Genomic DNA, 18,922 nt, shown 5'->3' on the forward strand with positions numbered 1-18,922 from the left:
ACCACAGGGTCCTGACGCAACTCCTCGAGGGCGAGATCGAGCAATAGTGGTTGAACAAAGTCCCATTCTTTCAGGGGGTCGACCATGAAGGGTCCTTGGGCATACCTAAATTTCGGCTCCCTAGTAACGATTACCTGAACCATGAAATCATCGTATTGACTCACAAGTTCAGGTTCTGGGTCTTCGATTTCGAGATCAATGACTGTTTTGGTACGTTTAACCCTGGTGGGTGGTTTTGACGGGGGGGCTTGAACGCAAATCATCCTCGAGCCTAGGCGGGGGTTTGGGGGTGCGGCTTGAAGCCCTGAGCTGAACTGATTGTTTGGCTGCTCCTCTCAGCTTCCTAGGAGGCATATTGATGGAGTTATGACGCGTTTTGTTGGAGTGTCGATGTCAGACGCGCAGGGGTGATTTTAGGCCCTGCGACAGGCATTTTGCAACCAGCAGTAACGGCCCAGTACCGCCGTGAGGGAGAGAAAGAGAAAGAGTTTGTATATTGTAATTCCTGAGCAGACAGAATAAGGCGACGGGCCATGCCATTCATCGCAAACCCGGGTGATTGCTTGCCTATCTCCCCGACATTCACTGCCGAGCAGCGTACGGACCGGCGCAATGTCCACAACTTGGAGAAATGAAGTGGCCAAGATAAGCAGCTCCCAGACGCTATAAACCTATCAAGACTGCTGTTCGCCGTCGTTCCAGCCGTTGTGCTGTCTCGTGCTGCTGCTTATATGCGATCATGACTGCCCTTACTGACTACTCCTTCGACGAAGAATTCGGTTTCCGTCTCCAGCTCGAAGAGATCACCATTTTCGAGAGCACTTCCAAGGGCAAGAATCGCGCCGATCAACCCCATCCATCCAGCTCAGCCTACAAGTTGTACGTCGACGAAGTCGAGGCCCTTCTAGGACGCCTCGACAGCGAGCGACTGGCAACTAGTATGGCTGAAGCCGTGAGAAGCGATGGGGAGGAGGTTGAGCGGTTGGCGATGGAGGAATTGAGGGCGATAAATGACAGGAGGATGGCGATCACGTTGGGTGGGAAGAACCCAAACAGTGCGGAGTTCGTGAACAGTTATCCTACGCCGCCGCCGACGTTTTATAGTAGGAGTGCGTCGGTGGTGTCGGCGTTTCATGAGGAGGCGACGGCGGCGTCGATGAAACCAGTCCCGTTGACGACGGTGTTCCAGTCTGCGGAGGGAAAAGAAGCCCACACTCACCATGAGGAAGTGGGTGAATCATCCCATGGCAGTGAACGGTCCGTTCACGTCTCCTTGGAGGTATCATCGCTGACTTTATGGTAGTGTCTCATGTGTCATTTGCTTCGACACATACCCCGCCAGCAAAGCTTTCAGGACTCCTTGCGGACACTACTACGACTTCGAATGCATGAAGGAGTTATTCATCAAGGCAACCGATGACGAAACCCTCATGCCTCCTAAATGTTGTCAGAAATACATCCCACTATCGGTCGGCGACCGCATCCTGTCAACCAAAGAACGTGCCCGCTTCGAAGCTCGCAGGTTAGAATTTGCGACGGTCGATAAGTTGTACTGTACTCACCCTACTTGCTCAACATTCGTCCCTCCGCAGATGATCCAAGGGGATGTTGCAGCGTGTCCGGCTTGCAACACCAAGATTTGTACTCGGTGCAAGGGCACTGCGCACACGAACTCTGATTGCCCTCAGGATCCGTCGACGCAGCTCACACTTGATTTGGCGCAGAGCGAAGGTTGGCGTCAATGTACGTCTTGTCATACGATGGTCCAGCTCGGCGAAGGCTGCTTTCACATCACGTGTCGCTGTCGTGCTGAGTGGTGCTACCTCTGTGGAGAAAAATGGAAAAGGTGTACCTGCCCTCAATGGGACGAGCGCTATCTCTATCGTCGGGCAGCGCTGCAAGTTGATCGTCAAGCACCTGTGCTTCCCGCTTTGGTTCGTGAGAGGCGCGTCCAGACAGTTGCGGCGGCGTTGCGTGAGGACCATGAATGTGCTCATGATAGTTGGAGGTTGCGTCAGGGAGGTGGTGCGTGTGATCACTGCGGGGATCACCTTCCTCGTTATCTCCTCAGGTGTGAGGGCTGTCAAATCCTCGCTTGCGTCCCTTGTCAAAGGAACAGATTGTAAGATCAAGGTCATTATTGTACCACTCTCTATACCCTAGAATGATCCTTATAAGACCCCCGTATTCCGCTTCTCCTTCCTCACCAGCACATGCCTCTTATCGCCTATCCAACCCCGCGCGCTCCAGTTTGACCGGCTTCAACCAAACACTGCCGGATCAGGCAACTTCCACTCCTCTTAACCCCTCGGATCTATCCACGTTACACCGACCCCTATATACGGTTCAATCCCCTTTGTCATCTCCAGGTATCTTTACATTTCCCTCTCAGTTCGAAGCTATCACATCCGTCATGATCGCAACTCTCGCTCCTCCGCCTCCACCTCCCTACTGCTCCGACATCGGTCAAATCGATAGACACAACCTCATCGTCGCATTATGTCTCTACTTTGGTATGATCATCTCATACCTTCCTCAACACTACCGTATCATCTCTCGTAAGAGCTCGGAGGGGATTAGTCCGTGGTTTCTCTTGTTGGGGGTTACGAGTGGAACGTGCGCGACGTTGAATATCGTTGTGTTGCAGAGTAAGGTTGTTGGATGTTGTCAGTTTCTGGTATGTGGGAAAGATGAACACTCGTCTTGACAACCTTTCAGGATATGGGCTGACTTGCTCCCACAGTCATTCGGGCAATGTTTCGCGGCGTCGTTAGGAGTCGTCCATCTCTGTACGCAGATGGTTATGTTTACACTCATGTACGTTCATCCCCTCTCATGCCAGCATACATGTCACTAACCTACGTGCTACAGTCTCGTCTTCTTCCTCCTTTACTTCCCTCGCACCTCTCCTCTCCCCCTCGCAGCAATCTCCCTCCCAACCCCCCCAAGCAGCGAATACGGCGACGCTTACCCCGCCGCCCCCGAACGCACACCCCTTCTCCCATCAACACTCAAAGCATCCACCACAACCACCTCCGAATTCCGCCTCGGCATCTTCGTTGCACTATTCTGTTTCTTCCACTTCGTCATCTGTGCCGGGGTTAGCATCATCCTCGTCCGCGCTTACTCAACGCACACCGCGCGTCTCTGGGCAAATTACCTCGGTCTCTGTGGGGCTGCGTTGAGTGCTGGTCAATACATCCCCCAACTCTACCGCACCTGGCGAATCAAACAAGTCGCCGCCCTCTCAATCCCAATGATGATGATCCAAACACCCGGGGGATTCCTGTTCGCGTGGTCACTTGCCCGAAGACCTGGGACGGACTGGAGCACGTGGTGTATTTTCGCGGTTACGGCGGGGTTGCAGGGGGTGTTATTGGTGATGTGCTTGTGTTGGGCGTGGAAGGAGAGGACGGAGAGGGTTAGGAAGGGGAAGGCGAGGGGGAGGGTTAATGGGGAGGAGGAGGGAAGTGATCAGGAGGAGAGGAGGGGTGTTTTGTCGTGAGTGGCATGTATCTCGTCCCTTTTTCATTGCTTTGTGATGCTGCCCTATTGGCTTGCGTCCATCTATCCTGGTGTTCCTTGCGCCCCGCTGCCATGGATCAAGCGGTTTGCGCCTCCTTTTCGCATTCTTGCTAATGGATCATCTTTCAATGTCTCTTCGTCTATCCACCCCGTCTAACTCTTGAAGAAATACGCATTCTTCTCCGGATCCCTCGCCGTATACGTACTGTAATCCTTAGTTGGATCAAACACCTCCCACTTACTCGCAGGGTAAATATGCTTATTCTTCTCATACCAACTCTTCTCCACAACCTTTACCAGCCGAGTCTGTTCACGCATCACATTAGCATCTCTTTCACTCTACTGATCTCAAGGGTCGCTCGCTTACCTCATCACTCTCATCCATCTTCCCATCCTCTCCAAACTCAAAGAACAACCCTTTCTTCGTCTTCGTCCCCTCCTTGACAAAAGAGTGAATCTCATAATGATGCGGAATAATCAAATCCTCTTTCACCATCATCAACGCATCCGCCGTAACCCGTTTCCACTCCCCTCTCATCTCCTTCGGTCGCCGTGCCCGCTCTAGGAACTCGTAGGCTGTATCACCCATTTTCATTTCGACTCTCTCCACCTTTCCATTTCCGGAGGAGGATGAGGGAGACGATGAGTGGAAGAGGTAGGGGATTGTCACGAGGGAAGTGCGAAGGGTTGAGTGGTGTGCGAGGAGGGCCACGCGGGAGGCTTCGCGTTGATCGCGGAGAGCGGAGTCGCGGACATGGTCGGGGAGGTAGGAGGTGTCTACGTCCGGGTTCTTCATGACTTTCTTTGTCGGCTGATCTGCGGGCGTTGCGGATCGGGTGGTTGCTTTGCTGGTAGGTATTGAGGAGTCTTCGCCTTCCTCCTCGTCGCCGAGGAAGGAGAGTTTGCTCTTTGCCTTTTTCTTCGCCTTCTTCTTTACGGGTGCGCTTGCATGACTTGCGAATGAATTCCCGGGATTTGTTTCCTCCCGATCCTTCGTATTTTGAATCTCAGCCCTTCTCTTCCGAAACTCATCGATTGTGACGAGGCCGACTGTGTCGCGCTTTATGTTCTCTTCGACAGTTTCGGTAGATGTTGTGAAGCGGTCGTTTCCGAGTTTTGTTGGGGTGTCCTGTCCACTCATGTCTTGTTCAGAATCGAGTGGGAGGGTTGGTGGATGGGTGAGATGTATCGCTGGTGAAGGCAACGATCTCGAGCTTGGACCAGGTGCGGCCTCTGCAGGCACGCGTGTATACGGCAGCTGGGACATGAGAAATGATGGAATGTGAGGTCCGTTGAGTTGAATATGGGAAAATACAAAGCTTTCGTTTCACAGGTTAGGGCTCGGCTGAGGCGGTACGATCAAAAAGTTTGCGGTATGCTCTTTGCTGTATGAAGGGTATATGTGCTGCCGTCCCACGATTGATCCTCCACCTCTGTAATTGCTAGTCTTCGCTGACAGCCTCACTGATCCTTTCCGTTTCCATGAGCCCACTTGATCTATCCGCCTATACCGTACATCAACCCGTTTCCTCCTGACCCGCGGTGTCATAGCTTCACCTCCCCGTCTTTCGCCACTTTATACCCATAGAACACCGGACTCGTCTTCGCACTGTCAAACTGTACAGGCAACTCCGATCTCGATAATCTTCTTTGAGTGAAAAAGACTGGATGAGTGCGCGATGTATCTTGCGTTCTTGGACCGGAGGATTGAGGGGGCGCCTGTAGACGCTTTGTTAGTTGACATCCAGATATCAACGGCCAACAGGTCCACCTGAATGGATGGTCTCTTTGGTTGTAATGAAGGTAACATCATTTCACAGTCTCGAATTCAAATGACTGTCCGGGTGAAGTCTGGTGCATTTGATATATACCGGTACGCGTACGGCGGGGTGCGTGTGGCGGTCGTCTCGGCTACACATCACCCGATCGCAATTGCCGGCGTCACGGTTTCGAGGACTTCAAAGTTCGAGAATATCAATTTCGGAACGACAACGACGATGACAGTACGGCAGTTTGCATCAACAGCACGAAGAGGATTGCTATCACGGAGATTACTTCTCGGAACAGTCCGCTTCAACTCCACGGCGACTGCGACTGCGACTGCTCAACCCTCCACCGCAACCGCATCCGCACCTCCCGCTGAGTCGTTGATCCGCCTAACCAACGCCTCAATCTACCGCCTCGGTCAAACTGAAGCCCCTCTCTTCCAAGACCTAACCTGGCACCTCAGCACTAATGAGACCTGGGCAATCATCGGCCCCGTCGGCAGCGGGCGCTCCACACTCTTCACTGCCCTTCAAGGCAAACTGAGGGTGCTACCCGCTGCGAGTTTCAAGTACGACTTCATCAGGAGACTCGAAGAGAAGAACGACGGACGTGATTTGTGGCCGAGTCAGTTGATCAAGGTCGTGAGCTTTGAGACGACGGCGAGTACGGCTGCGTATATGCAAGAACGATATCATTCGTATCGTGATGAGGATGACTTGACACTACGACAATGGGTCAAAACCCGAGACGCAGATGCGACGGACGCAGATATCCAGGACGCGGCGCAGAAGCTAGGATTGTCGCATCTTTTGGATGGGAGTCTGATGAACCTGTCCAACGGTCAAAGTCGACGTGCACGAATCCTGGAAGCGTTATTGGCGAAACCGGAGATCTTGTTGTTGGATGAGCCGTTCATGGGTCTTGACCCGGATCAGAGGAGGACGGTGTCGAAGGTGTTGAGGGATCTTGCGGAAACGGGGGAGACGAAGGTTATTCTTTCGCTTAGGACGATGGATCGGGTGCCGAGTTGGGTTACGCATACGCTACAACTTTCGGGACGGGGGAAGATTGGGCATATTGGGCCGGTGGAAGATATGCCCACGCTCGCACCGGAGGTTGTTGAGGAGCAGGTTACCATCAAACCCACCAAACCCGCTTCCTGCAGACCAACACCAGGCCCTGCTCCGTCTGCGACACCACCCGTCGAACTGAAAAACGTGACAGTAACCCACCGCTCCCTCCAAATCCTCAAAAACATCTCCTGGACAATTCACCCCGGCTCCCGCTGGGCCCTCCTCGGGTCCAACGGTTCCGGCAAAACGACCCTTCTCGCCCTCATCCTCGGTGACCACCCTCAATGCTACTCCCAAGATATCTCCATGTTTGGACGAAGGAGAGGGACGGGAGAAACGTTGTGGAGCGTACAGAGGGAGATTGGACACGTCAGTCCGGAGGTGCATAACCATTTTCCACGGGATATGAGAGTGTTGGAGGCGGTGTTTGGGGGGTGGTATGAGAACCGGTATGTCGCCAAATCCTCAGTAACCCCCAAACAAAAAGACGCCGCTCGTGCACTCCTGGAAGAATTCGGCCTCCAGGGTCTCGAAGATAAGGAATTCGGGAATCTTTCGACGGGAGAACAGCGGCTCGTCCTGATCTGCCGCGCACTCATAACGCGACCCAAACTCTTGATTTTGGATGAGCCGTTCCAGGGGATGGATGAGGGGATGGTGTCGAAGTGTAAAAAGTGGTTGGACGAGAAGCTGGGGGAGGAACAAGCGCTGGTGTTTGTGACGCACGTGCAGGAGGAAGTGGCGGGGTGTATTGATCGGGTTGTGAGGTTGGACAAGGGGGAGGTGGTGGAGATGAAGTAGGGAGGGTGGTAGTTGTACTCAGAATTACCCAGAATTTCTTCCCACGGGGTTCAACCTGGGAAATGCAGGATGCTGCAGCCATCACGTAGATCCAGTCGACGCCGTGCCCCACCAAGCCCAACACCATGAATCCCCTCGAGTCCATCGGCGATACAGCAATGCTGTCGTCGCTTTTGCCGACGAATGGGACCCTGAATGCTACCATATCAGCCATGTCGTTCGCCATCCAGCCTTTGAAGCTCGCGAAGGACGGGTGGATCTATGCTGCTGATCGCGTGTGGAACGTGATGGCGAGGGCAATTCTGGGTGGGGCGGATGGGGTCGTCGATGGGACTGATCTGGACGATGGGAGGAATATGTTCAGCTTATTCACATACCTGAGTAGTCCGTACTCACTCTTGGTCTTCGTCATGGCCATCTTGTTGAATCGGACGCTATTGTATGCGGCGGTACGACAACCGTACCAGATCTCGACGGCGAAGAGGATTGTGGTAAGGCTGCCCGCCATATATTTCTTGGTGAGGAGTTTGATGTTGGTGTTGTCGTTGATGCGGCACAAGTCGACTTTGGCAGCGGATTGGCTACCGGCATCACTGAGCTCCGAAAGGGATAATGACCCGAAGGTTATGTGGACTGTGTTCAAAACGTTGTGCTTTGTACGTCCTTCTGAGCAATTCACGGTGCTTCTGCCGCTGACACAGTGACATGCAGTCAAACTTCATCGAATTCTTCTCAGCTGCACTTCAGCGCCGGCACCCTACCGTCATCTTCTCTATGTCCACCGGCGAGTACTCCTGGGCATTCTGGGAGGCTCAGACATTTTGGGAACTTACCAAGAATCTCCCGTCAACCGAGACATTCGTGACGACAATCATCTGGACTTTGGGTGCATTGAGCGTTCACATTCTCGCGCTGTTCAATCTCGACAAATACCGACTGTATGCTAGTACTTTGTGGGGTGCATCATTCCTCGGGTTTTACGGGTACAGCGTGGCTGTTGGACGACTACTCGAGTTTCCCACTTTTTGCGCAATGTGGTTCGTCCCACACCTCCTTGTCGGGATCGTCGTTGTCGCATCCCTTCTGGTCACGCTCTTCGCCCGTCTTACACTCGCACCAAACAACCCTGCAAACCTCATGCGGAACAACCCCTTCATGGATGGAAGTTGGCGCAGGATTTTGGAGATGAACACCAGCGACGACTTTTTCGTCCTGTTGTTGAAGGCTGGAGATGTGTTGCTACAGGACGCGCATGAAGCGACCTACATGAACGAGGAAGAAGGGATTAAGATGCCGGATATGACCTACCTGGAACAAATGCTCCAGAAAGGAAACAACAAGAAAGAGCGACTACCCAAAGTCCCGGCCGGATCAACCGGGTTACAGATCGAGAGAACGGATTTGGATGCGAATGCGACTGCGGTGATTCAGGATACGAAACAACGCCAGCATAAGCGTTTCAAGAAATGGAGAGCGGCGTGGACGTTGATGAAGAGGATGTGGTACCTCTTCCTTGGACTCTTTAGACGTGGATGGAGACCACAGCCTAAACCAAAGGACGAGTCCTTGCAGAATGCGATGGTGCGCTGGGATTGGAACGCGGCGCCCGGGACGAGGGACCCGGAGGAAGAGGAAGAGGAGGTGTATGAGAAGTTTAAGCGTGGGTGGTATTTCGCGGAAGAGGAGGATCGGGATTATTTACCCACTGACGACGAGGGGGAGTGGGCGTCTGATATTAACTCGGATGCGGAGGGGGAGGAGCAAGATGCGTTTCATGAGTTGGTTCCGGATGCGAGGTCGTTTGCGGATATTATCACGGGTGAGAATGCGGAGTCGAGCAGCGTCCTCGTGTCCCACCTCTCCTCAGCAGGCGTCCTAACCCGATCCCGTCATCGCCATACCCACCCCCACCAGTCCACCTCCTCCAACTCCGACGATGCAGCCATCCTCCTCTCCATCATCCGCGAACGCCGAACCCTCCAACCCGCGGAACCCTCCGAGGGAAGATTGTGTGTCGTCTGTCAAGCAAGTCCACGCGAGATCGTTTTGTGGCCGTGTAGGTGTCTGGCATTGTGTGATGAGTGCAGGGTTAGTCTTGCGATGCAGAAGTTTAAGGGTTGTCCGTGTTGTCGGAAGAATGTTGTTAGTTTTAGTAAGTTGTATACTCCTTGAGCTTGTGAAGTGGTGTGCATGCTGTTTTGATTGGGTTGGGATTGCTATAGACCTTGGAGGATCTGGATACCCGAATGCGTGATTATATACGAGTATGGGGAGGGAAGCATGAGTTTCTGTATTGACGTGTATTACATTATACCAGCGGTATTCTTCCGTGTATCGTACCAGATTAAAACCCTGTCCCCCGTGTTTCCCGTCCGTGTATCTTCCCAGTATCGTGCACCCTCATTCACGCTCAGCAGTTTGTGACAGTTAAAAAGAAGGATGCTTAAGCACCGAACTCGTCAAGCTTGTCCTGGGCGTGCTCCTTCGCCTCCTCCGAAACATTGGGGTTCTTCAAAGTCGCCTTGTATCCACTACACCTCCTTCATTAGTCCCCATTCATGTCCGTCTGCTTTAATGAGGGCTTACCCAATGACGTTACCGGTGTTCTTAGCACCAGTCCCCTCCTCATCAGCCAACTTCTGGTCATCAACCTGCTCCTGAAGACCATTGTCGAGCACCTCCTGAGCGTGCTGCTTGGCTTCGTCGGAGGTGTTGGGGTTGGAGAGGGTGGCCTTGTAGCCGCCGGCGACGTTTCCTTGGGTCATTTTTGATAGTAGTAGTAGGGGTGTTGTTGTGAGAGTGGTTTGGTTTGGTTGTTGATGGAGTGTGGAAGAGGATGTGGGAGGGAGGGGGTACTTATAGACGAAGGAGATCGAGCTGGTGGGTGATCATGATGGACGTGGAAGACGTGGTCTCCGTTTGGATGTCGCGATCAAAGGGGACAAGAGGCCAGAAGAGACTTCGGGGAGGTTGGGCGTAGTGGTTTGACGTCAATTCGTGACCGGCTTTCATGACATATTCGAAGAACTGGGAAGGGATCAGAGCTTCTCGGCTCTCCCCGTCACCACTTAACGCGGTTGAGCACACAAGGTGCGATTAAGATCGGGACGTCGCGAAGATCATCTGCCCTGACCTTTCTCACTTTGGAAGAGTCATGAAATTCCTCAATCTCCTCGTCATAACACTCTACAATTCAATAGCAGCCCTCGATACGTGGTGGGAATGTATGGGAGTAATAGAGTTGCTGAATCGGTGTTAGCGTGGTTTGGGGGATCGGTATCGTGACGATGAGATGATCGAGAATTTAGAGGATCGTGATTGTGCACTTAAGGTCATCGCGATTTGTGAAGGAGGCAAAAAACGAACCGCCCTATGGATTAATGGATTAAGGGAAGATTGCAGCTGAGCTGAGGGAGAGAACAGGTGCTACAGCACTTCGAAGCTTTCCTGTGTTACCGGTCAGGCATGAATCGAACCTCCTATCTCTCCATTACTTTCAAGGTTAACCGAACTGATCATTACCAATCATCGAATTCCCCGGAGTGCATGATACCTCCGGAACTCCGCCTTCCGGCCGAACACATCCCAAATGACAACACATCAGTCTCTTTCCAAACCTCCGGAGAACCCTGATCGATTCCTTTACCCCCCATAGAACACCTCATCGATGCTTCCAGGAATGAACTCCTTACCTCATGCCTCCCCCCAAAATCGTTGATGTGCACTGCACATCTTTACGGCCAAATGACGAGAACTCCCAAATGGGGAAATTCCGCAACATGCGCTATTCCCAAAACGGTAGTCTTATTGAATATCACGCCGGAGAAATACCTACAGGTGCGTGTCGTGTGATCGTAATCCAGATGGAAGTGAAGAACAAGGTGATAGATTGAAAGACGTAATGATGATGACTGGGCTGGTTGATCAGAGGGAGAATGGAAGATGATGTCAAAGGGAGTAAGCGAGGGTAGGGGAGGGGGAATGCCTATATAAACCGCCGTCCCCGGCCGCCTTTGATCCAGGATTAAATACAAACCCAACACCTCTACAACAACAACGACTACTATCAAAATGGCTAACCCTGGAAACGTCGCTGGGTGTGTCGCTTCCTCAATCTATCAAGCATCCTGATTAGTTGCTAACATCTCCTCCAGTGGATACAAGGCCACCCTCAACAACCCCAACGTCTCTGACGAAGCTAAGCAGCACGCTCAGGAGATGCTCGACTCCGGTGATTTCGAGTCCGCTCCCTCCTCCTCCAAGCACGACGACTCCATGAAGAACACAGGTAACGTCATCGGTGGATACAAGGCTACTCTCAACAACCCCAACGTCTCCGACGAGGCCAAGGAGCACGCTCAGGAGAAGTTGGATGAGCTCGGTGCTTAAGCGTTGAATGTTTATTGAAAGATCGATTTGATATTGTATGGTGATACGGTGTACGACTAGTAGGTTTACGGTTGGATAAACGGTTTTTGGGTTACAATAATTATCATTGCTTCTCCGACTTCTCTGTTCAGTTGTCCTTCCTCGTAATGTAAAGCGGTTTGTAGCCTTAATTCTTGTCGATGTCGTCTCCATGTTTACTCCAGGGACAGTTGTCTATGTTCTTCATACTTACTCGTAGTCGGTAGATCGACAAAACTTCCGACCCGTGGAGCTGAAACGCTGCTGTTACAAGGTATTGTTCGATATATTATGTCCCACGTCTCTATCCTCCATCCTCCCTACGATACCGCCTTATACAACACCCCAATCCCATCCAACCACTGCCCCAAACTCCCCCACATCCCAACAATCACATACCCCTCCGGACACCTAACCTCATGCAAACTCCCCCCTCCTCCACCAAACCACCCACTCCTCCGTCCCCAGTTTGTGAAAACCTCAACCCCATCAACCCAAACCCCACTCCTCACTACAAAGTGGCTGATCCTCTCGCCCTCGGGACCGTTGAGTGGGAGGTGGTGCGGGGACCCTCCGCGTCCACCGAAGAGGAGGCGGGAGGAGTTTGCGAAGGTGAATTCTAGGCCGTCGAGGGAGTTGCCGGAGAAAACGGTTATGTTTGTGATTGGGCTATCGGGGAAGATGACTTGGATTGGTCTTGAATTTGGTAGTCCGCTCAACCCGAATTTCTGGGCTTTGAGGATGGGATGGCCGTCGTGGGTTGAGATGTCGAGGACGCCTTCACGTAACAGACCATCGAAATCCTCGATCGTGGTCTGTCCCTGATTCGCGGAAATGATTTCGAGCTTCATTTTCCCCGTTTTTGTACCCGCTTTCTCTCGTAGTTCGGATTCGAGGAGGAACAGTTCCTGCTCAGGTTGATCTGGGAACTCGTGATGTGCCCGAAACCTCCCATCGACATAAATTTCAACCAACGAGATACCGGCATTAGACGTCACCTGCACACCATGCTCAACAGGATGGTACGTCGGGCCTTGATCATTAATCGGCGCACCCTCACCCGGTAACCTAAAAAGCGGATGGTACCGAAACCTCTGTACCCAAACAAATTAGCACCGTCACAAACTGATGAGGACGAAGTCGTGGGATACCATGATATCCAACCTATGCCACCAACACTCCTCCTCCCTCCCCACAACTCTCTTCCCCTTCTCCCGTCCCCTCGCCACCCCCGGTGCCTCACCAACACAAAACGTCCGATTGAGTCGAACGTAATCCCGTAACATCACACCATCAGGTTGATGAGGACACGTAAGCGCATGTCCGACTTCATGCATGAATGCCCCGATACCGATATTCGCACATTCCCACACCGTCCCACATTCATTCGCGTCGTTGGCGACGTAGCGCGTGTCTGTGCGGAAGGTATCTGTGAATGCTGGGATCACGTGCGAGAGTTGAGAAGGCCATGACCAGAGTGTGTGAGAGCCGAAGATACCGAGTTGAGTGTCTCCTGCGCCTCCACCGAGGGCGGCATGTGCCGTGATGAGTTTTCCGTCCCAGTGGGCGTCGAGGAGGAGGCATGCTACCCAGACTTTACCGTTGGTGAATGGGATCCCGGCGGCGCGGAGGGCATCAAGGGTAATGCCGAATAAAGCGCCCGTATCGTTGCCTTGGGGGTTTTGTTGCGCGCGATTAGGGTGTCGCAGTTCAGCCGTGGTTTTGTCGGTGCGGATGACATGGATCCGTGCGGTTTGTCGGAGAGCTGGAGGTGAAGACAGCGTATCCAGCCCCCACTCTTCGTCAAGACGGAAAGTCCGGCGGCCCATGCCGTTACGGTGCATTTGTTCCGCAGTGAAAGATTGCCAGAGGTATCTATGAGTAGACATTAGCAATTCGTCCGCGACGACCACATGTTGTATGCATACCCCGCCATTCGTAGCTTCTTCTTTGCTTCTTCGAGGTCATTTGGGCCTCGGTTTGGCATGGTGTCGAATTTGTGGGGACTGTCTTTTGCGACCAAGATCGCGAGATGGAGGGGTGGGTTCTGTGTTAGTGGCAAGTACGACACGTTTAACATCGTCTCCAAACCCTCAAACACAAATCTGACTTGATTCGGCCCAGGAACGAGGTGGACAAGTGCCTTGAAATGCGAGTCGGTGACCGGATAAACTTGGGACGGAAAGGTATTCAGATGATGCTGAACAGTAATACTGGCATCGAACGTAGACCCATGTGGTCCCGCACGACCTTCAACGAGCAGGATTCGCTGTTGATTCGATCAGCAATTACATTATATGCCATCTGCTACATCTGTTAGCATACCTGATGTACCCACTCGCCACTCTTAATCGAGGTAATTTCAGGCGGAGCGTGGTGTCCATTTGCCGTCAGTGCAAATTGTGCAGGTTTTTCTCCGTAGGCTGGAGGCGGTGGGTATGGTCGGTTTCCGGGGATTGGAGGAGTGGAGCCTGGTGCTGGTGTTGGACGAGGGAGTGAGTTCTTGAGGTCCTTCAGGTCGTTGAGGAAGCCCTTCATGATTGGTGTCGTTGGAACGCTGTGGAAGAGGACAAAACGTAACGACTGATCTTCGGCAAATCTGAGCACTCTGCGGTCCGTATAGGCCAGATCAAGGTGGTTGGATGGCAATGGTCTTGGTGTAGTACTTCCACCGAACCGGTGACGCCTGACTGCGCAGGAACCCGTCACCCAGCAAACCTCGATCCTCCTCGCCCAACCTCCAAACTTCTAAGATCAACAATGGGCCCTAAAATCCGAGCATGCATCTTTGACATGGATGGTGAGATATTGCAATCTAGCCTGTCTTTTCACGGCTAACAACATCTTACAGGTCTCCTCCTCGACACGGAGCAAGTCTACACCGACGTAACGAGTCCGTCCCTTCCCCCCTCTCTCCTCTTCCCTCTTCTAACACTAGAACCCTACAGATGAGCTATTGGCATCCTACGGCAAACCCAACCTTCCCCTCGAAATTAAGGCACAGATGATGGGCCGACCAGGCCCTTACGCAGCCCAAGTCCTCATCGACTGGGCAAACCTCCCCGTCACCGCATCCGAATACTTTGCCGAAACCAGTAAACGCCAAACAGAACTCTGGCCTGCCGTCCGCGCAATGCCCGGCGCAGTCGAACTCATCCAACACCTCAAAGAGCACGGTGTTCCGATCGCGGTGGCGACGAGTTCTCATCGAAGGAATTTCGAGTTGAAGAGTGCGGCACATGTGGATACACTTTTCGCACATTTCGGGGAGCATATCATCGTAGGCGACGATCCACGAATCCCAACCGGCCGCGGAAAACCATACCCGGATATCTGGCTCTTAGCGCTCAACACTCTCAACACCTCCCTCGCCTCCACCAACCCCTCCCACACCCCAATCCTCCCCTCCGAATGTTTGGTATTCGAAGACTCAGTACTGGGAGTTGAGTCTGGGAGAGCAGCGGGGATGAATGTTGTTTGGGTTCCTGATGGGAGGATTAAGGCTGTGTTCGAGGGGAAGGATGAGGAGATTTTGGGGGTGGATGGGGCTCATATCGCTGTTGATGAGTTGGGGCATCTGGATTTAGAGGGGTATGGGTTGCCGAGGATGAGGATTGGGGAGTTGGAAAACTAAAGGGGGAAGGGATGTGAAGGACTATATGGACTTCTTAGGCGTAATGAACGGACGATTTACAATTGAGATGTGAGAGTATCTTGCCTTATCTTTCAAGATTGATAGCAAAACAATCATGATCATAGAGAGAAACACGTCATGGGTCCGGTGTACGCTTGGGTGCATGTGAAGCCAGTCCACGGCCAATCTCACGATCTCGAGCTCGAGCGTTTCCGTGGTGGAGAAAAGGAGGACAGGTATCAAAAAATTATTACGATAACGGAAAGAAGAATCGCAAGCTTCGGCTGGTATCCAGATGTATCCTCTAACCCTCCTCCTCCTCATTAAGCTGCTCCGATCCAACACCTACTCCCTCTCCCTCTCCTTCCTTACGACCCCACACAGGCTTTCCAGGTCCCCTCGGCGGCCTCCCAAACCCACCATCCCAATACCCACCCTCCTGTCCCGGTCCTAAACTAACATTCCCCCGACACCTCGGCTGCACAAAATCCTCCTCTCTCCCCACCGGCCAAATCGGCAAAAAGCAAATCTCGTGGGCATCGCAACCTCGACAGCGCTTCCAGGTCGTCCAGCCGAGGTTGGATTTGAGGTCTTGCAGTAGGCCGAGGGCGGATGAGAGGGAGGAGGTGGAGAGGGCGGAGGAGAGTGTTGAGCAGATGTGGTGTGCGATTTGAGTCGTTGCGAGGTACGCTGTCGTCGTTGTGTCCGCATCGGAGGGGATGAACTGCGCCGCACACCTCTCCACCTCCAACGTCCCATTTCGAGCGCCGTAGTCGATAAATGGCCTCAGCGCTCTGTCAACCTCCGCCTGGAAAGCCTCGAGTGTGGTAAAGTGGCCAGAGGCGAGATACTCGATTCGATCGGCGTAGCGTTGGATGATCATATCCACGACACCCTGCCAGTCCACACTGTTCCCTTTCGTCTCTTCGTTCAAGATCATCTGTGTGACAGCCTGCGTCACGCGCTCAACTTCCTCCTTCGCTTCCGTCTCATTCCTGATTCTGGGGCGTCCGGTGTGGTCCCAATACATAGCATCAGGAAACGTAAACGCCGTCACGAAATGCTCATAATCCAACGTCACCCTCCCGCCGCCAATTCCGTCATACCTCGCCGCAACAGCTCGATAATAATTAAACCCATCCCCATTATCCCCATCACTCCCCGGCGGCCCATGCCCATTACTTTCCTTCGCGCGCTTAATCGAAACAATATCCAACCTCTCCCCAAACCCACACAAAATAACCTCAAACCCCCCCTCCATCCTCAACACCCCATCAACACGTCCCTTCCACGCCCCACTCTCCCTCGCAATTCTACACATCTCATCCGCGCGCTGTTTATCACCGCCCATCCCTACATCCGGATCGATGAGTCCGGGAAGGAGAACGAGGTCTTGCGCATCGAGTGTGCCCTTGGAGGATTTCGCGGCGGATTGGCCGTCGAGGTAGAGGAGGCGGAGAGGGGTGGTTGTGCGGTAGGTGTGGAGGTAACCGTAGGATTTATCTTTCTCTTCTTTGGTGGGGGGAGATTCGAAGGCGCCTTGGTAGGCGAAGAGGGGGCCGAACTTGTCGGACTCTTCGCGTTTCTCCAGATCAGGGGGTCCTCCACGCTTAAGATCAGGATGACCCATTCCCTTTCCAGGAGGTCCTCTCCCAGGTCCACCAGGTCTACGACGTCCCCTCCCCGGCCTAGCAAAAATCATAGCATGCTCCGGCTCAAACGCCAACCACTCTATCCCGTTCACTCTCTCCCGCTTCGACGTCCCATGATAGAATTCCGTACCCTCCGGAACCGTCGCGATGAAGAATGACATACCATTGTGGTTCAGGGAGGAGCCGAATTGGCGCATGGAGGAGTGGATTGCGGCGAAGATGTGGTTGGCGTTGGGCAGCCGATCAGCAGCTGCCGAAGGAACAACAGTCACGGTTGCCAGACATGGCAGGAGGAGTGAGAGGAAGGAACGTGTGAGCAGCATTTCGCCAGTCAATCGCAACAGCTTCTCGCAAGTGAGTGACAGATCGAAGAGGGACAGCCATGGTCATATCTGATCTGTTTTCTGGAGGTTTGTCGTCCCTGCCAAGATCTAATCTGATGCGCTCGGTCAGTCGGTCCGACGTCCCATGATAGAATCACGTGCACGGGGGCCTGTACAGCTGTGAGAAGCCGCCGGATTTGGAGAGAGGGTCCATTCAACTGCGTCGTAAGAGACGTAACCGTTGTTGAGACTACAGCTGTTATATCTATTGAGGGCAATATAACACGCCGGACCCGCAACTGACCGCTCCCCAGTCCTCGGCAACGCGTCAGAAACGATGCTCTAAACTCTCGCGTTGCAATTGCGGTAGCATTCATTCGCATACCATGGCCAATCACCATAATGAGTCACCAGCTGCTGCTCAAGCGCAGTCGTCTCTCCCAACCGACCCCTGGACCTGGACCCTCTCCCAGGTTCAACACTGGGTCCGCGAGACCTTCCCAACCTCAGCCGCAGATCCCGCATTCACCCAAGCCCTCGCCTCCAACGACGTTGATGGCCGCGTCTTTCTACGGCTAGATAACGGCACGTTGAGGGATGATTTGGGATTACGAAGTCTGGGGCAGCGACAGAGGTTGTTGGACGCGATTGAGGAGTTGAGGGAGGGGAGTGTGGGGTGGAGGGGGTGGCAGGTGAGGAGGCAGTCGAGGGGGGTGCAGTTGTTTGGGACGCTGGGTTCTGTTATGGAGACGCCGGCACAGATGGGGATGGAGGTGTTGGGAGGGGAGGTGAAGACGCCGGTAGGGGTGGGGTGGCCGTATTCTTCGGGGGGACGGCATCCGTTTGATGATGCGCCTTTGGCGATGAGTATACCTGTTGCGGCGCGGGCACAAATTGTGGGGTCACCGGTTCTGGAAAGGGCAGCGCACGGTGATGGAGATCTATCTATGGATGATTTGGGCCAGGTGATAGAAGCATTCGATAATGAAGACATGCAAAATATCGACACAAACCCTACATCCCCCGAAGGCGAGGGACGACCGGAAGTCGGTACAGCACAAATCATCCCAGAAAAACCCCAACAACGACCACCAACCAAAACGCCCCGCCTCAAACGAGCCCTCCTCCCCGGCCGCAAATCAACCCTCACCCCCGACTCAATATTCTTCGGCCACAAAGATGCGCTAACCGGCGAGATTGGTGACTTGAAGGATGATTGGGCAATTTCCAGCGCGGGGATCGAGACGCAATATCATGTCGGGGAGCTGGAGTATGCTCAACGACTCCTCAAGGGATTTCTCTGGCGGAGATCGATACCGGAGCGGGTACCCAAAGAACGCGGGAAGCCTGGGAAACGGTGGATCGTGCAGCCGGTGCATGACTTTGCCGTCGAAGACCCAGAACTCACCCCGATCGTCCTCTACTCCCTCTCCTCCGACCCCGATGACCAAACCCCAACCGTTACCTTAACCCAAACAACCCGCTCCGATCTTCGCCTCCCCCCACCCCCCCTCCTCCTTCGCCCCCGTCCCTCCCCCTACACCATCCAATTCTCCACGCCCATCAACCCCAACAACGCACTCGACAAAATCGGAAACTTCGACTTTGATTGGGAGAGTTTGAGGAAGTATGAGGTTATGGAGGGTGGAGATCGGGTATTGCCTATTTATGGGGAGAGTGGGAGTGAGGGGGAGTATGATGAGGAGTTGTTGAGGGAGATGGAGGAAGAGGAGCGGGCGA

General features: G+C 53.4%; 12 protein-coding genes across 12 annotated transcripts; 6 read left to right on the forward strand and 6 right to left on the reverse strand.

The window, feature by feature from the left end:
* Positions 1-724: 724 nt before the first annotated feature.
* Positions 725-1,331, reverse strand: SAICODRAFT_101458 (uncharacterized protein). Its single transcript, XM_019165184.1, has one exon. The coding sequence runs from the start codon at positions 1,220-1,222 to the stop codon at positions 905-907; it is 318 nt and encodes a 105-aa protein (XP_019027226.1). The 5' UTR covers positions 1,223-1,331; the 3' UTR covers positions 725-904.
* SAICODRAFT_28384 (uncharacterized protein) lies at positions 1,198-2,195 on the forward strand. Its single transcript, XM_019167142.1, has one exon. The coding sequence runs from the start codon at positions 1,389-1,391 to the stop codon at positions 2,124-2,126; it is 738 nt and encodes a 245-aa protein (XP_019027227.1). The 5' UTR covers positions 1,198-1,388; the 3' UTR covers positions 2,127-2,195.
* A 218-nt stretch (positions 2,196-2,413) lies between these two features.
* Positions 2,414-3,505, forward strand: SAICODRAFT_51130 (uncharacterized protein; the record flags this gene model as incomplete). Its single annotated transcript, XM_019169035.1, has 3 exons — positions 2,414-2,677; positions 2,744-2,817; positions 2,872-3,505. The coding sequence occupies 3 exons, from the start codon at positions 2,414-2,416 to the stop codon at positions 3,503-3,505; spliced, it is 972 nt and encodes a 323-aa protein (XP_019027228.1).
* Positions 3,506-3,678: 173 nt separating this feature from the next.
* SAICODRAFT_4315 (XAP5-domain-containing protein) lies at positions 3,679-4,666 on the reverse strand (the record flags this gene model as incomplete). The annotated part of the gene is made up of 2 exons (XM_019168724.1): positions 3,679-3,831; positions 3,893-4,666. The coding sequence occupies 2 exons, from the start codon at positions 4,664-4,666 to the stop codon at positions 3,679-3,681; spliced, it is 927 nt and encodes a 308-aa protein (XP_019027229.1).
* Positions 4,667-5,483: 817 nt separating this feature from the next.
* SAICODRAFT_86693 (P-loop containing nucleoside triphosphate hydrolase protein) lies at positions 5,484-7,236 on the forward strand. The gene has a single exon (XM_019171449.1). It carries the CDS (start codon positions 5,523-5,525, stop codon positions 7,164-7,166), a length of 1,644 nt encoding a protein of 547 aa, XP_019027230.1. The 5' UTR covers positions 5,484-5,522; the 3' UTR covers positions 7,167-7,236.
* Positions 7,237-7,393: 157 nt separating this feature from the next.
* On the forward strand, positions 7,394-9,426 carry SAICODRAFT_68505 (uncharacterized protein). Its single transcript, XM_019170395.1, has 2 exons — positions 7,394-7,822; positions 7,878-9,426. The coding sequence occupies exons 1-2, from the start codon at positions 7,454-7,456 to the stop codon at positions 9,336-9,338; spliced, it is 1,830 nt and encodes a 609-aa protein (XP_019027231.1). The 5' UTR covers positions 7,394-7,453; the 3' UTR covers positions 9,339-9,426.
* A 183-nt stretch (positions 9,427-9,609) lies between these two features.
* Positions 9,610-9,931, reverse strand: SAICODRAFT_50830 (conidiation protein 6; the record flags this gene model as incomplete). The annotated part of the gene is made up of 2 exons (XM_019169018.1): positions 9,610-9,697; positions 9,753-9,931. 2 exons carry the CDS (start codon positions 9,929-9,931, stop codon positions 9,610-9,612), a joined length of 267 nt encoding a protein of 88 aa, XP_019027232.1.
* A 1,306-nt stretch (positions 9,932-11,237) lies between these two features.
* On the forward strand, positions 11,238-11,555 carry SAICODRAFT_4319 (conidiation-specific protein 6; the record flags this gene model as incomplete). The annotated part of the gene is made up of 2 exons (XM_019168727.1): positions 11,238-11,263; positions 11,321-11,555. 2 exons carry the CDS (start codon positions 11,238-11,240, stop codon positions 11,553-11,555), a joined length of 261 nt encoding a protein of 86 aa, XP_019027233.1.
* A 279-nt stretch (positions 11,556-11,834) lies between these two features.
* On the reverse strand, positions 11,835-14,209 carry SAICODRAFT_86701 (uncharacterized protein). Its single transcript, XM_019171450.1, has 4 exons — positions 13,899-14,209; positions 13,502-13,842; positions 12,725-13,448; positions 11,835-12,667 (listed from the first exon to the last, which is right to left on the reverse strand). Exons 1-4 carry the CDS (start codon positions 14,109-14,111, stop codon positions 11,894-11,896), a joined length of 2,052 nt encoding a protein of 683 aa, XP_019027234.1. The 5' UTR covers positions 14,112-14,209; the 3' UTR covers positions 11,835-11,893.
* A 98-nt stretch (positions 14,210-14,307) lies between these two features.
* On the forward strand, positions 14,308-15,238 carry SAICODRAFT_86704 (HAD-like protein). Its single transcript, XM_019171451.1, has 3 exons — positions 14,308-14,373; positions 14,425-14,466; positions 14,522-15,238. Exons 1-3 carry the CDS (start codon positions 14,334-14,336, stop codon positions 15,205-15,207), a joined length of 768 nt encoding a protein of 255 aa, XP_019027235.1. The 5' UTR covers positions 14,308-14,333; the 3' UTR covers positions 15,208-15,238.
* Positions 15,239-15,511: 273 nt separating this feature from the next.
* Positions 15,512-17,182, reverse strand: SAICODRAFT_51477 (uncharacterized protein; the record flags this gene model as incomplete). Its single annotated transcript, XM_019169065.1, has 2 exons — positions 15,512-16,854; positions 16,882-17,182. The coding sequence occupies 2 exons, from the start codon at positions 17,180-17,182 to the stop codon at positions 15,512-15,514; spliced, it is 1,644 nt and encodes a 547-aa protein (XP_019027236.1).
* Positions 17,183-17,369: 187 nt separating this feature from the next.
* SAICODRAFT_28390 (uncharacterized protein) lies at positions 17,370-18,594 on the reverse strand. Its single transcript, XM_019167143.1, has one exon. It carries the CDS (start codon positions 18,174-18,176, stop codon positions 17,658-17,660), a length of 519 nt encoding a protein of 172 aa, XP_019027237.1. The 5' UTR covers positions 18,177-18,594; the 3' UTR covers positions 17,370-17,657.
* Between the last annotated feature and the right edge of the window lie 328 nt (positions 18,595-18,922).

The sequence above is a fragment of the Saitoella complicata genome, assembly GCF_001661265.1.
Source record: "Saitoella complicata NRRL Y-17804 unplaced genomic scaffold SAICOscaffold_1, whole genome shotgun sequence".
Taxonomy (NCBI): domain Eukaryota; kingdom Fungi; phylum Ascomycota; class Saitoellomycetes; order Saitoellales; family Saitoellaceae; genus Saitoella; species Saitoella complicata.